The sequence below is a fragment of the Nelumbo nucifera genome, chromosome 1 (assembly GCF_055504915.1).
Source record: "Nelumbo nucifera cultivar China Antique chromosome 1, China Antique-T2T, whole genome shotgun sequence".
Lineage (NCBI taxonomy): Eukaryota > Viridiplantae > Streptophyta > Magnoliopsida > Proteales > Nelumbonaceae > Nelumbo > Nelumbo nucifera.
Window position 1 is genome coordinate 42135654 of NC_142649.1, and position 16785 is coordinate 42152438.

The 16785-nt window shown below is 35.2% G+C and overlaps 1 protein-coding gene across 1 annotated transcript; it reads left to right on the plus strand.

Annotated features, from left to right (window-relative positions):
- Positions 1–9526: 9526 nt before the first annotated feature.
- LOC104590577 (transcription factor IBH1) lies at positions 9527–10810 on the plus strand. Its single transcript, XM_010249288.3, has 2 exons — positions 9527–9861; positions 10007–10810. The coding sequence occupies exons 1-2, from the start codon at positions 9830–9832 to the stop codon at positions 10488–10490; spliced, it is 516 nt and encodes a 171-aa protein (XP_010247590.2). The 5' UTR covers positions 9527–9829; the 3' UTR covers positions 10491–10810.
- Positions 10811–16785: the final 5975 nt, after the last annotated feature.

Genomic DNA, 16785 nt, shown 5'->3' on the forward strand with positions numbered 1-16785 from the left:
GGACTGTATGATGTCTTCGATGTATTATTATCATGGTTATAGTTAGAAATTGTGTAGATGATAATACGCAAATGCAAATGCATGTGCACTGCGAAATGCCCATGCTTCTTTACTAAATACATCATAGTTTTATTTAGGGCAAATTTCTTAAACTACTCTTACTGTTTAGCTAATTGACAAATTGTACCCTTACTATTTAATTATTGTCTTAAACCTCTCCTACTGTTTTTGACAATTTCCATCATTGTTAAGTCGTAACAGAATGAATAATATATCCCTTTTGCCCTTAAGCCCTTCGATTCCATTTTTCCTCTCCCCTCATTCTCTCTTTATCCCTTCTCTTGTATTGTCACTATCATTGCAACTCGTTGCAGTGGCATCATCTCTGGCAGCCCTCTTTTGGTTATACCACTAACAGAGTGGTTCCCCAGAGATGAATTAAAGGGTTTCCAAGTGGTTATACCTAACTACAAGAATTTAGCTTGAGATGAATTACAAGTTCCTGTTTTGACTCCGCCTCTATCTAATGGAAATCTGAATAACCTTTGATAGGGTTAGCAAGACGTCTCTTGTTGCGGTCACCATTTCAAACTGTGTTGTTCATGATGGAGGGGATAGAAGATGACGTCACCATAGAGGGGCGGGGGGGGGGGGGCAGTGTGGTGGGTACAGTTGCAGAGATCGATACAGTTGGTGAGGCAAGCAACTTAGCAGGTTCAGCCATAGGAGGTGTCAATCGAGCAGGGCGAGTTACCCAGCTATGGTTTTCCAATTCATTGCATCTAAGACTCCATCTCACGACCTTTCTTGGGACGTCAGCACTGGAAGCTGCCAATCTGCAAAATCTATGAGTCCTCTCTCTCACACACACATAAACATACAATTTTTCAGGCTTTCTGACACTTTGTTATTTTTAGTTGGCCGGAATTTTCAAGAACGTGGTGGCCATAGTCACAAGCCAGGAGCAGCTATCATTTGCACCCAAGCTACCCAACATTCACTACGAGTAGACCTCTCCCATCTTGTCCATAGATGATGTCGAAAACAAAGTGGCAACACAAGCAAGCGTCGATGTTTGTGACAGCATCCTAAGCTCTTCACTGGTTTGATATCCCCAACTTTTACCAACAGGTGAAATGGATACTCAGAAAACCCAACGAAGTAATTGCAGCATGGTGTTCCATACAGCTAGAAGTTAACGAATCCGTCGATGCTATCTTCTGGAGGTTTTATTGGGAGTCCGATCCTTATTAGGCCCCGCTCATAAAGTCATCGATGATAAGTACAGAAGCCTCCATTTTCCGTTTGAACCAGTGGAGGGAATGGATCACATTGGTCCCTTCAAATATAAATCATATCAATCCATTTGCTAGCCATGATGGGTTCTTGGGAAGATGGAGAGAGAGAGAGCGAGGTCGGAGGAGGAAGGGGATGCTGATGTTTTGTGGTTGCATTGAGAGGAAGGGGACAAGGGTAATAGTGTTCTAAAAAGTTTTTAATTTGCACAAGGTGTCACATGTCTATGAATTTTGACGGAATATTATTGGACGCTAATGACAGGGTTAGATCTAGTCAATTGTCAGAAACAGTGGGGGTGGTTTAAGACAATAGTTAAACAGTAAGGGTGCAATTTGTTAATTAGCAAAACAATAGGGGTAGTTTAAGAAATTTGCCATTTCATTTATTTATTATTCATTGATTGATTATTATATTGTTTTGTTCATGTTCTCTTTTATAAAAAAAGAAAAAAAAAAAAGAAAATCTAAGGGTTCACTCAAGCTTATATTCTGAGGCCATGTTTGGGAGTGCTTAAAAATAAGTGCTTATTCGAAATAAGAGCTTATTTGGACCGTGACCACACACCATTAAGCACTTATTGGTGTTTGGGAAATAAGCCCAAATAAGTGCTTGTTTTAAAAATAAGGACTTATTTTTAAGTCCAAATTTCTAGCTTTTTTTAATAAGCACTCATTCAATTTTTTTCTTCCAAAACTATCCCTAGTGGAATTTTATAAAAGTATTTTTGTAAAAGTGCTTTTGTAAATTATTTTTATGAAATTACTTCCATAAAGGTACTTTTATAAAAGTACTTTTATAGAAGTACTTCCATAAAGGTACTTTTATAAAAGTACTTTCGTAAAAGTACTTCCATAAAAGTGCTTTTATAAAATTACTTTTGTAAAAGTGCTTTTATAAAATTACTTTCGTAAAAGTGCTTTTATTAAAGTGCTTTCATAAAAGTACTTTTATAAAGTTATTTTATAAAAGTGCTTTCGTAAAAATACTTTCATAAAAGTGCTTTTGTAAAATTTGAAAGAAAATGAAGGACAAAATAATCACAAATGCTTATTTAAGTGCTTATTAGGGAAAAAGACTACCGAACACACAATATGAAATAAGTGTTTATTTTTTAAAGTAAGCACTTGAAAAACTTGGGTGCCAAATGCAAATGCAAGTAAGTGCTTATTCGAATAAGCACATGTTTTTATGCACTTATTCAATAAGCACTTATTTTGAACATAAGCACTTCCAAACATGGCCTGTCTTTTTTTTAATAATAAATTAATAATCTCCTTTGAGAAAAGGAACTTATTTTAAATATAAAATTTCATTATCTTTTTTGTGGTAGCTAGGCAAAAGGTTTTGGCATTGCAAAGTACAAGAGTTTTGTCCCATTGAACATTTAAACAAATTACAGAAATATGCCTTTAATCAAAATATTATTTCTCCACTTAATTAAATTAAATGAAAACTAAGCAAATTAAAAGGTCATATATTAGGGCAATGTTTGGTATCAAAGTGTTGTGTGTCCCTGCACCAAATATGAGGAAAAAATGTACAATTGTTTAATGTGCTTTATTACTTGTAAGTACCACAAACAGAAACACAACAACAACAGAAATATCAAAATATCAAAATGATGTTTCCTCTAAAAGTGAGGAAACATTATCCCATATAAGAAAAATAGAAAATGTTTATAACCAATCAGTCTGCCAAACAAGATCAAAGCATAATAACTTAAGTGGTGCTGATTTATTATTTATTGCAACCAAATCACAATAGAGACACAACACCATGATACCAAACCCCACTAGAAAACTTCATCTTTGCATGAAGTTTGATTTAGCAAAATAATGAGAAGCCAAAGGCTATAGAAATGCAAATGACAAATGCAATAACTTGTGACTAACCAAAATAATGTAAAAGTAAGTAATCCAATTTTAGACTTAATTAAGATGGGTTTTCCAGCAGCAGTGGTGCAAACCATTGCGTAGTGAAAAGATCCAGCAGTCACCCAGATTATGAACTGTAACAGAGCATTGCACAGTAGACCGGCTCATTGTGTGGCCAAGTCAAAATTTGATGTCCGGAGAGCATAATTAGGCCACACACATATGACCAGACAGGATATGGAATCTGCACGATTGGGCCCACACTACAAGCTAGATTATGTCCCACCATGTGGGTCCCTACACTAAATTCCAAATCTGTGGCATTCAATAAAAGAGAGTTAATTAGATTCCTTCCCATCCAGAATTTGCCCATAAATGATCAAATCCAAATGATTGTAACTTATAACCCATATTAGATATTGGCAGTACAAGACATTCGATGGGCGTGTGGGCTGGGTTAATCCTAGCCTCACAAGCTACTCTTTCAAAGCAGTGAATGAGCATTATTTCATGTAAGAGAATAGAAATAGTGCATACCTAATGAAAAAGAGGGCCCCACACTATGGAGCTCTAATTCCACTGATTAGTCGTTTGAAATTAAGCTTGATTAGGTTGAAGCTACCATCCATGTGAGAAATGACATGTTAACTACATTAATTTCTCTATCAGTATTTCATTCCCTCGTACATAATCACATATTATTTAATTATTAAGGGAAAGAAAGCGAGGTTAGGAATTGACTAGTTCAAATACAGCCTGCCGACCCGCCAAAAACGCTCAACCTTTTCCTGGTTCAGGTTTGGATCTTCTTCTTGGTTAGGATTATCTGGGGTGGCCAGCCACGATAGAGTGATTAGCTTCATACAGGGTTGTCAATCGGTTGGTTCTGATCTGGGTCAAGGTAGATTGGTCCCAGACCGAAAGCTAAACAACTGATCCAGTTCTGGCCCAGATCTTTTAGGATCTATAAGTAATAGACCCAGAACCAACCCACTTATTTTATATTAATTAATCAGGCTTATTAGGTCTGACCTGATAAGATCCGATTATAATTGAGGTCCTTAGCAGCTAATTCTCTTGTTCTCCTCAGAATACCTTATATCCTTTATAAAATGACAATTTTAGGCGTATTATATGAAACCATTACCCATAAGTCATGAGAGACATAAATAAAAGGCTAGGAGGAATCTTTGTCATCTGTTTACATACATATATTAGTACAGGCATAATGTATATACATAATTTGATTGTTAATCAAGAATCAACCCATTGACAGTCCTATCAGTCTCAACATGGGTATCCTTGAATGGTAGGGTCTGGGTGCACATATTTCTGACCCAATTGTACCCATTAGTTCCAAGCATTTGCACGCTTGGGTCTGAACCACACCAGTACCGTAATGGGGCCAGGACCCGACAAAACCTAGAACCCATGCATAAAATAGAATAGGTTTTGGGTCAGGGTACATGTGGACCTGGCCCAAACCTGACCCATTGAAAGTATCATGTTGAGTCACAAGCCAAACCCATTACCCATTAAACCCTAACCATTAATTAATCAAGGTTGTCTTGTTGCCCGGATTCTGGGGGCCCATTTCTATCTAACAAGGTCTTCCAAGATAAGATTTCCATTTGATGTTTACTTACTGCAGTTGGAGTTGGATTTACACAAGATAATGGGTTAAGGATGAATGTATAAAACTATAAATAGAGTGGAATTGAAGGGGGGTTTGGTGTAATTGTGAAAGCAGATATAAAGGGTGCCTTGAACATGCGCAGCATGTTATCTAAATACACTTTATACCAGCAAAGGGGGGCCACCCTACTCATATTACTCCTTTTTTTTTTTTTTTGTTGAAAGGAGTTGGCGTGATTCCATTCCCTTCACGCACTGTTTTTTGGGCCTGGTATTATTGTAGTAGCCAAAATAATATCCATGAAAGCAGAGACAAGGACCATCCAACAGAACCTCATCTATATCCCATCAAACCTCCATGAATGCCACATGTAAATAAAAAATCTTTCAGAGAGAGAGAGAGAGACATGCGTGATCCGACCCATTATAATTTTTTTGCTACAATAACATTTTTTACATGTAATTCGGTAATAAACTTATTTGTTTGATAAATTGATACATTTGTACATCATAATATTACTAGTATGACAAAAATAGGTAATCGAGTGGGATATCTTTATAATGTATCAATATACATATCCATATTATTCATACAATTATGAGGGACTATTTTCCTTTTCTTTTCTTATCTTTTCCTTCAAACCAAATATAGCCTTAAGGTCTTAATCGATTTCAAAGAAATCAGATTTGATCCTCATAAAACTATCACACCGTCCTGATAGTTCCTTACAGCCATGCATTGAATATATTTCTTCATGGATAAAGACATACAAAGACCAAGTTGTTTCTAATACATGGTTGCAAAAGACTGTAAGAACGGTTCTGTGTGAAAACCAAATATGAACTTGGTTTGAAACAATTTTTATTTATTTTTGTTTTATTTTATGTTTGTATTTCAAGATGAAAACGTTAAGAGTTTCACCAATTAAGTTACACATTAAACCAAGAAAAAAGAACAAACCAATGAAGCCTACAGGTTACATTTTTGTAAACCAAATAAACAAGATTAGAGATATATCATAACTACAAAGTGGAAAAGACATGAATAGGTTTTAATGAATCTGTTCTACTCGGGTCATGTTTAAGGGTCTCAACCTTATACTGTCTAACCTAGAATTTCCTTATTTTAATTGATGGGCCAAACCAATCTGGTATATGGAGGAGGTGGGTCGGGTTGGTCAACATATCCAAATAACGGATCGGATCCGGCAGCTTGAAAATTTTGAAAACAGTGGGCAAGTTGGCAACTCCTCTCAACAAATGCCAATTCTAAACAATATCAAATGTTCTCTCTCTCCACACAAAAATTAAAAGGAAAAAAGAAAGGAAAGGCTAAACGAAAAGCTATAAGAATTCAATTCAGCTTTGAATGAAACCCCACTGGACGAATTTCTCCTTCCATCATGTGTGGATAAGATATGCTAATCTTTCATTGGACCAATTTCTATAAAGTTATCAATCAAATATCCCCCAAGAACAAACATGTTTTGCTTTTTACAAATTATAAGTTATCATCCCTTTATGAATAACTTAATAAGGGATAAGTGGGTACATCATCAACATCAGGGCTGTAAACGGATCGGGTCGAGTTAAATCCACGTCCGATCTGATTATCAAACGCTTGGATTTGAATTTGATCAAAGTCCTATATTTTGGATTTCAGATTGGACTCAGAATTAATCCGCATCCACTTTATTGTGTTTAAAATAACAAAAAAATTAATATTTTTAATTTATACATGTATAAAATGTGTATAAATATTTAATTTTAAAATTGTCATTTATAAACTTCATATAATTATATAAATATGTACCTGATCAGACTAATTTTAATCAAACATTCAGCGTCCGATGACAGCCCTAATCAACATTATGAGAATGGATCTAAAAGACTGGGACAGTTTGGGAAAAAAAGGTTTAAAACTGTTCTAATTTTCCACTCTAGTTGCAAATTTGCATTGCAAATATTATTATTATTATTATTAATATTTCTTCTCCAAGGAGGATTTTGCTTGGAATTCTTAGCTTCCCCTCACGTATTATCAAAAAAGTATATATAAAAGAATGGAATGGGGAAACCCCATATAATTGAGATAAGGCTTATATGATGATTACAAGTGGAACTTTTGTTTGACTAAAATACTCCAATTTTTTAGTTTGGCCTCCCTTTCATTGTAAGGACAGAAATGTAATTTGAACAATCACTTTAAGGTATTAGCTCCCATTAATATTCATTCAATCATATTTTTTTATTAGAATAGCCCTATTTTTGAATTTGGTCTTTCTCCAATTGTGAAGACACAACATATAATTTGAACTACTACATTTCTTTTCATTCAATTCCCTCTCATTAAGTCATATATTTTGGATATTAACACTCATTATTTTATTAAATCTTATATTATTTTACTATATTAAAAAAATAAATGCGACAAAAAATAATATTTTTATTGATGATATAAATAAAATATAAATTTAAAATCAACCCAAAAAATGGGGTTGTTTTCCTATCTGGTGGCGAGTCAATAATTCAACTTCAAATGCATAAGCCCTTGATGTCATAATTAAATAACAATACAAATTCAAAATATAAAAAATACAAAAAAATGTAAAAAATATTTGGATACATCTCTAATATCGTATATTCATCATGGTAATAAAAAATAAGCGTGATAAATAAGAATAATTTTTTGATATATAGAAATATAAAAAAAATATATAAAATAATTTTAAAAACATATTATTTACTATCATCGTCATCATAAAAAATTATTATTTATAATACATATCCACATTTAATATATATATATAGATAGATAGATAGATATGCCATAAGTATAATGGACAAATACCTTAATTGTTTCAATAGGTTTATGCTTGATCCAGTCCAGTTGAAGTCAAGTTACTCAGAAGACATCCTTTTTGATGAAGAGAGGTGGGTTCAAGCTGCATTAGACAAATTCTCTAGATTGTACAGCAGCCCGTGTGCACCAAGTCACAAACTCCACTAACCCACTAATCAGGTGTAGCGTACATAACCTTACTCCCGTGGGGTTGGGGTCAAAGTCGCATTGAATACCAAAAAAAGAAAAATAGGTTCATACGTGTCACTGCGTCACCAAGACAATACATTTGCACCACCTTTGGTATCACATCCACGTGGTTCGTCTTAATTTGACAATTAAGCATAATAATGAGGTTGGTTAAGAGGTCTAAATTGAAAACTTGATGGACATGAACCGTGAAGCAAGGTGGGTTCCAGTGTTCATCTTTTGCAAATGGAGGCCACCAATAGCAAGAAATATGAATGAAGTTGAGCGTGCGTGTTGATATTCTTGCTTGTCTCTAAGTGTCTTTATGAAAAGGAATTCTGGTGAAGGGAAAAGAATACAAATACAATAAAAAGTTTCCCAACAAGGCAGTTTGGCCTTTGCTAATCTAAATATATATTGCTGCAAGGGATATAGCCTCTATTCTAGTTTTTGGCGTGGTGGATAAATATTAATTAATCTGTGTTCATACAGTATCAAACGTCCATTATTAAGTAGGTTCTAATGAAGATAATTAATTATAAACACAGCACTCCATAATGTTACTGTACCAATACCTCAGTTATATGGCAAATTACAAGTTCATGAATCTGATCCAAACAAGCCCTAATAATCTATGTGCTTCACAAGTGACCAAATGTACTCTTTCTTGTTTTCAAGAATCAAGGGAAAACAGCCTAATTTTGGTCACTTGTTATTCTAAATTGGTAATTGGTAATTTTGGGCTATAAACTAGACATTAAAGCAGACATGGAATAATGACACGAGCCTAGAAGAGAAGGTGTATGTAAGATATATCACCATAAAACCATGAAAGGATCCATTCATCTGTGGTCAGGATATGGATAGATGCAATTCTTGGTCTATGGCCCGCCTATAGAGTGACCTAAACCCCTAGATTATAGAGATTCATGATCACATATTTTAATCCGACCCCATACTTGTTGAGGGGTCTCCATATCAAAATACGAAATTAATGCTCTCTTTCATTATAAGGTTGATAAAGAAAACCTAGCTAGCTAGCTAAAATCTAGTATACACATTCAGGGGGTCCATTCTAATTAGAACCCTAGCCAGCCAAAAATAAATATGATTAATTAGATCATATAAACAATTTATTATTTTATTGTGTTCTTTGGGAATGAGGTGATTGATTTTGATAAATTTATTGTGTTCTTTGTGTTCATCCCTGCTGTGGAACATCATCTGAATATGATCTGATCAAGTTCCCTCATACAAATGAAGTAGTGGGTCCATCAACTATGGAGGATCTAAACGTAGGCTGTATGAGAGAGATGCACATGAACACAAATTTCTTCCAGGGTTGATCACGGGTTGGGGAGGATTCTTCCCTTGGGCTGATGTTGTTGAAATATTGTAAAGTAAAATTCAGCCGCCTTTCCTTAATTCCTTTATTCTAATTACATTGAACATGAAGCTGAAAGGGAAACCCAACCAGGTCCAAAACAAAAGAAATAAATAATTTAACAAACCCAAAAAGTAATGACGGACCGAAGGAGGAAAAAGGTCCCATCACCCCCCCCCCCCCCCCAAGTGGGTCGCTTCAACCATGTGCGATCATGTGGTGGTTGGCCCCCTGTGGGCCCATAAATCCACTTCTCCAACTCTAAATCTCAAATAAAGAGTGGTTGAAAGAGAAAAAAAATTAAAATAAAACCTTGATTCCCAAGTTTCCTCCCTCTCACCACCGTCCAATTTTCATCCTCTCACACCAATCTTCCTTTACTAATCTCCTCCTCCCAATTGCTTGAAACCTCTACAACCACAAGCTCCCCCTTCATTTCTTCTTCAACCCCTCTCTCTCTCTCGTTTGTGTTTGAGTTAATTTGTTCTACTCACTGGTTGAGGCTGTTGTCGTTGGCAGGTTGATACCTTGTGTCAGAACTGAATTTTGCCTTTTGCCTTTCTGAACAAGCGGACCCTTTGTGTCAGAAGAAAATCCCTATCTCCAATGGTCGTTTGTCTTTCGATCTATCCGAAAAAGTAACCCCCCATAGTTAGTTATAAGTAGTACGATCAATATCAGTAGCCAACTTATTCAAGCCTAAAAAACTATACAACTTCTTCCTCTCTAGTCTCTTCTCTTCTTCTCTCTCTAACTCTCTTAATTTCTCTCTGCATCTTCCAGGAGTCTTCAGTTATACTTAGCTTCAATGAATTCCAAGAGCTTATCCTCAAACCCTTGTCGGAAAACCAGCTTCACCCGGAGATTTCTTCGAGCTCTCGCAGAAATAAGAAGGGAGGAGCCCAATTCTTCCTCTCACGTCGACATCAGTCGGCGCTGCCAGAGAATTAAGGTTGCTGCTTATGCGTCAATGGCTTCCGCTGTTGGATCGAAGAGAGCTTGGAGCCGGGCCATGATTTGCAAGGTTCGAAACCGAGCTATATGCCGAGCTTCCATGAGACAGAAGATCAAGATCTCAAAGTGGAAGAAAGCCGTTGCAAATAAGCATAGGCGAGACGTGAACCAAGAGGATGAACTCCGAAGACTTGTCCCGGGTGGTAAATCCATGGATTTCTGCAAGCTGTTGGAGGAAACTGCTCATTATATAAAGAGTCTGACCACCCAGGTACAGGTCATGCGAAGTATCGCTGATTACTACTCTACTTGAGATTGGTTTTACAGCTTCAAAAATAGAAAATCAAATATCATATGGATGGGTCGAACAGACGAAGTAAGAGAAAAGAAAAAAGCTTGAAGTTTGGGAGGTAAGTTTCTAGACCCGGGAGAGAGGGTTTATACATAACTGGATTTCTACATTCAGCATACTTATATACATACATAACAATATTAGAAGTTTTCAGAGGTTGGCTGTAAATTAGAGATGAACATTTGATGATGGTTGTGAGAAGAATACAGGGTTTTTAATGGTTTGTACATAGGTATAACTTGGTTGGTGATACAATCCTTTTTTCTATCTTTTGTATATTATTCATCTCTCCCTTCCTCTCTCTCTCATCTCTCTTCATCTATCTATCCATTCATCCATCTCTATGGCATTTGTTTTACAGCATTGAAATGATCTTTAGACAAGTGCTGCAGGTACGAATATGCAGAGGTCTTATCTTGGGTGGGTTGACGGTGTTAAGGTAATTAAGATGCTCATGCAAGGAGAAGTAGTGGAATGAATAATTTCATAATTAAGGTTCATTATTGGCCAAAAAAATAATGAACCAAAATAAATAAAAAAATGTAAGTGGCTTTAGATAAAGTGATGATGTATGAGTATGAGGGAGGTGGTCGATGGGTCCCACCTTCTCTTGAACATGTTCTTGATCTCTGTTTTAACATCTTAGCTAGGTTTTGCTTCTCTCCTAGTTAAGAGTTCTATTTAGTATCTGAAATGGGTATATGGTCCCATCAGAAAGGTGGTGATTAAGTAGAAACTATTCATTCCTTCCATTTGCCTACTACTATTGATTCTACAAGGAGTCACTTCCTTCTTTAGTGCATATACCTGGCAACAGAAAGGCCCACCATCTTTGTAGAATGAAAGATTGGGTTGGCCAATCAGAACTCTCTGGAAATGTATTATTTAGGTTCAAGAACTGCTAGTAGTACTACGTTTTGTTCTCAATGGGTAGCATGTGCTTTTTTCACTTTATTTTGAGAGGCCATTGGAGTACAGGCACATTGACTACATCAGTTGGGGTCCCTGCTGTTTTACTGATGGCTTCCATGATATTCTATATGAGAGGTGAAATGATTTGTAGTTTCTTGGGTATAAATTGAATTGGTTATAGTTTGAGAGTAGAAGGGACTTACAATAAGATCTACTATGACCCTTGGACCAAGTCTGGTATGGATTTTTTATAATGATAGAATGGAAACTTTTGATAATAATAAAATCACTTTGGACCAAAACCAAAACTTGAAATAGGTGAAATTGGTCTTAGCTTTTTAGAATTTTCCCAAATGGAGTCCTAGGTTGGGAATACATGATGTAAGGGTTTCTGTTGCAGGGACTGAAGCCACAGCTAAAAGATTTCCAATTCATGAAATTACCAAATTCTATAAGCCATGATTCTCTATATAGCATCTTGTAAAGTTTCTACCAATGCAATTAATCAAATTTCAATTTAATTCTAGGTTGTTAGAAATGTTTGCTGTCTCAATTATTTTAAATTAAAGTAGTTCTCAAAATTTAGTTGTATCATTAATTAGGAACATTATTAAGGGTATGCAAGTGTCACTATAAGGTAAATAGAAAATATTTATGTGAATTGATATGTAACATAAAAAACTGATAATTTTTTTTTTTTTGGTATCCAGTGCTATGCACCATTAATAACTTCTCCCTTACCCCTTCTTCCCCAAAGTGCTGGTTGCAGGATTTGATTCCGCGTCAATGCTGGAACAAACCATCAGCTAACACACCAACGAGCCAACCCTCCATTGGTCACATAAAATTGATAATTAAGTCATATATAATATAATATGAGAAATATAGTATACAATACATATGTATATGTAAATGTATATGAATGCCTCTATGTTTTGAATGTCCATTTATGTGCTTCTAATTTAATTAGAAAAAAACTATACAATTTAATTCAAAAAATTAATAAGGAAAATATTTCTGCCCAATTATCTATTTCTGAATACACAAACACTTGCATGAATAAATACATACCTATCACACTGGAATAAATAAATTCATAATTTAAAATTGTGGGATTTTATTAATTAATATTTTGAATTTGTTAATTAAACTGACTAGTTCCAGTTTTAATGACTATTAATACTAATTAAGCTAATTGAATATTTAAATATGAAAAAGGAATCAATGCAAAATACATGTTTGAAGAGTATGGAATAAATAAATTTAAAACCATTAATACTTTTATTAGATAATGGCCTAAAAGAAATTAACTAAAAGTTTATCCTAATATTATAAAGAAAAAATAGAAACTATACATTTTAAAATTTTAAAGAAAAAGTATATCTATAACCATATATTCTACTGTATAGCAACTTTTGCCAAACATTCTTTCACGCTTTTTCATTTTATTAAAAAGAACTTTCAATGAAATGAAATCCAATTATGGGCCCTTTATGTTGGGCTGGTTTTTTCTTTTTTTATTCCAAGGTTAAATTTTAATACAAAACATATTAAGTCTTAAACAAAGAGATTCGTAATTAATAGAAATCATACGATTTGACTGGAATCGTAACTTTTGATTTGATAGTTAAACAATTAAGTATTCACTTTGCTCAGTTTGTAATACATGGAGAGTAAAGAAGCTGTTCTGTTAAACATAAACTACATCAGTCATAGAATATAAAAAATCATTTACAAATATGATTGCCACAAATTTGACAGGAGTCTTAGTGATAGCTATGGCGTCATCTTATTGTTATATTTTCCTTGGGTAGTCCAGTTGTAACCACTATACTACTCGGTTTTGTTATATGCAATTACTTTAATTATTTTTATCCATATGAGCCGGTTAATTTGAAAATATAGGATTTTCATTGTCGATTTTCGAAATGCTTTATATACTCTCTTCAAGCATAATGTGGGAAATATAGTAATACTCAACCTAGACCAAGTTAAAGAAAGAATACTTGAGAAAACAAAGAAAAAAATTCTCACTAATGTCATCAGTTAGTTGGGATTTAGGTGGAACACTACAACACAGAATAAACTAGCATTTTAGTTGGAGTTGATATATAGAAGAAAGAAATAAAAGAAACTTTTATCCTGCATATATGAATATATGTATGTATCTTATCTTAGAACAACTTCTCTTTCGTATAATTTATATATATCTTGGAACATCACAGAAATTATATATAGGATACAATATCGCATCCATGAAATCATCCTCTAGCAACTTAGATTCATACCGAATTTGTTCTTCAAAGAAGAATGTTGGCAAGGCTATTAAAACTGAGAGCAAGTATTAAGAATTAAGGAAAGTCTGGAATTAGAAATCTGACAGGAAAGTTGAGAATTTGAGGTATGTCAGAGTGCACAGGATCTTCAGGTTACCATTTAGAGGGATCCTTAATTTGTTGGATCTCCAATAGTATACACCTTGGGACGTGTAAATATGGACATAATACTGCATTTGTGCTGCAACGAGAGAGAGAAAGCCTAAACCACTTGGAATATTCACCCATTCACCTTTCATGTCTTTATAAATACCTACAATAATCAAATTGTTGACTATCTGCAGCAATATTAATAACTCACATTTCCAATGTAAATTTTCATTCTCCTATTCCGATTCAATAGAGAACTTGCGTTACGAATGAAAGCGATTTTGACTTTATTGATTTTCGATGCAAATTTGCATGTCTCCTAATCTAAATCCAATTGTTTTCATACTGTAGAATGTTTACTTTTAGGCTATGTTCGGTTTGAAGGATAAGGTAGGGATAGGAAGGGAAAGGTATAAGGAAAACTTTACGAGCCTTGTATAGAGTTTTTTGCCTTTCCCTTTCTTTTCCTATTTTTTCCTTCAAACCAAAAACAGCCTTAAAGAAGAAAAAATAGTGCATGTTTTCTTATTAAGAGAAGAGTGAAGCAGAAAATAAAAATAATGATTTAGGTGGGGGAGTGGTGGCAAGTTGACAAAATTATGACTAGGTAGACAATTTAGTTGTTCATGAACAAGATTATAAGGGCCCGTTTGATTTACAGTTGGAATTAGAATCGGAATAAGAATTGAAATCCTTTAGAATCGGAATTGGATTGGTCCATTCCCATAATCTATTTGGTTCAGACAGGAATGGAAATGGAAATGGGAGTGAACAGGAATGGGATTTCATTCCTCCAAGGGAGCGGCAGGGAATGGCTATTCCCTCAAATGGGGGAATGCCATTCCAGCAGGAATGGAAATTGGAATCTGATTCAACCCAACCAAACAGTTGGAATCGGAATGGGCTATTCTAATTCTGATTCCAGACCCCTATTCTTATGAATCAAACAGGGCCTAAATCTTTCAAAATATATCACTTAGGGGGCGTTCCTTTTTTGGATTTTGAGAGGAGGGAAAATTGGTCAATGGGATTTTGATTTTCATTGACCAAGAAACTCATGTTCTTTTTTCAGATTTATATATGTGGGGACTAGTGAAAGTTTATTTTTTTGTCTAGGTGGATAAATTAACTTTTCCATTTAGAGGAAAGTTGCCAATACTTGGATGGGACAAAAATGCCCCTTTAAATAATGGAATTTTTATGGCTAAGATTGTCATTACCTTATTTACATGAGAAATAAAAGAATATGGACAAATGCATTTACCCGGGTAAGTTTTTCCCAGGAAACAGTTACCCGGATAAGTGACTTACCAAAAAACGAATTAAGAATTCCATTAGAGGCGGCGGTTTGGCCTTCTTTCATGAATGAGGATGGTTGTTTCTTGTTTGAATGCGTAAAAGAATAATCATTCACACAACTCGTTTTAAAAAATCAGTTTGTACAGAGGCCATCATGAAATCAGGACTCGTTTTAAAAAATCAGTTTGTACAGAGGCCATCATGAAATCAGGATAGGAAGACCAAGTAGCTAGGTAGAAGAAGCAGCTTTGGCTATCGATACCATCAAATGTTTGTTTGACCTTCTTTCTATACCACAAAATGCGCTTTTAAATGAATTTGTGGCAAATAATTTGGACGAAAATTCTGTTTTGTTTTTGTTTTAAAATTTACCTTATTTTATTTGATCAGTACAAATGAAATAAAATAAGACATGAAACAGAATGAAGTAAAACCCGAAACAAAATTAGACTAGAATTTGCATTCTTTTCACTTGCACTCCCATATATTTGTGCTAGTCCAAATAAGATTGCACTGCAGCCAAACACAACATTAGGAAAAATATATGGTGAAACAAATGTACTCATTAACAAAAGAGTTGATCTTATAAATCGTTAAAGGAGAAAATATGATACATCCCAACTGATATTTTCAATGTTGTAAAGGTTTTGATGATATGTCTTTAAACCTGAAAATATACTTTGTTAAAAATGAACCAAAAAAATAAATAGACTATTGCTGTCAAATTTGGAGATGAGGGCAGCTTTGTCACTTCCAAGGGTCCCACCTACAAGGAGTCAAAAGATGCCAAAGTCCCTAGGATGTTGTTCAAAAGACGAACACTGCAATGGTCAAGTTAGTTGAGGGCTTTATGAAGGTCGAGGTCTCAGTAAACTTGATCAATTGAAGTAAGCAAGTGTGCATAAGAACTATACATGTGGCCAGGGGATCTCTTGTATAGTCAGAGTTGCCCAGGAGTTAGCGTATTGGACGCGATGTAATGGTAGCACATGTTGGGGGCTATGATCATGGGAGTTAACGGAGTGAAATCCCTGATTGTGAGGGTCCCACCTACAAGGAGTTCCCAGGGACGAAGACTTCAATGGTCAAATTAGTCGAGGGTTTTTGAAAGGCCAAGGTCTCAGTAACCTTGAGCAGTTGAAGTAAGCAAGTGCAAATAAGAACTACACCTGTAGCTAGGGAATCCCTTATATAGTCGGAGTCGCCCAGGAGTTAGCATATTGGATGCGATGTAATGGTTACGCATGTTGGGGGCCATGATAATGGGAGTTAATAGAGCGAGATCCCTGCGGCCGAGCATTATCCTGCTATAAATGCACTGGGAAAGCTCAACCAAAATCATAATAAAATGCTCACAATTAGCACCCTCACAATGGCGTCAACTAGAAAAAACGATGGTACCCTTGATCGAGCCTGAGATGATGAGTATGCCTTTGAGGTATGCCGCGTGTTGTCCGTGGAGGAAGCGGTCAATTATGCCCGTATGACTTGCCCTCCACTCTCGAGGCCGAAGTCAAAGCTAATATCTGGCTAGATGAATAGGCCTCGGTGTCGTCCGAAGGGAGTAAAGAGAAAGAGCATTACGATTGTTCCAATTCTTCGACCATTTGCGGAGGGAG

What these genes read in the sequence shown, in the direction of transcription:
- LOC104590577 (XM_010249288.3), top strand. Translation starts at nt 9,830, where the DNA reads ATGGTCGTTTGTCTTTCGATCTATCCGAAAAA. An exon ending in CTTTCGATCTATCCGAAAAA is followed by an intron (nt 9,862 to 10,006) that starts GTAACCCCCCAT and finishes TGCATCTTCCAG; the next exon opens with GAGTCTTCAGTTATACTTAG.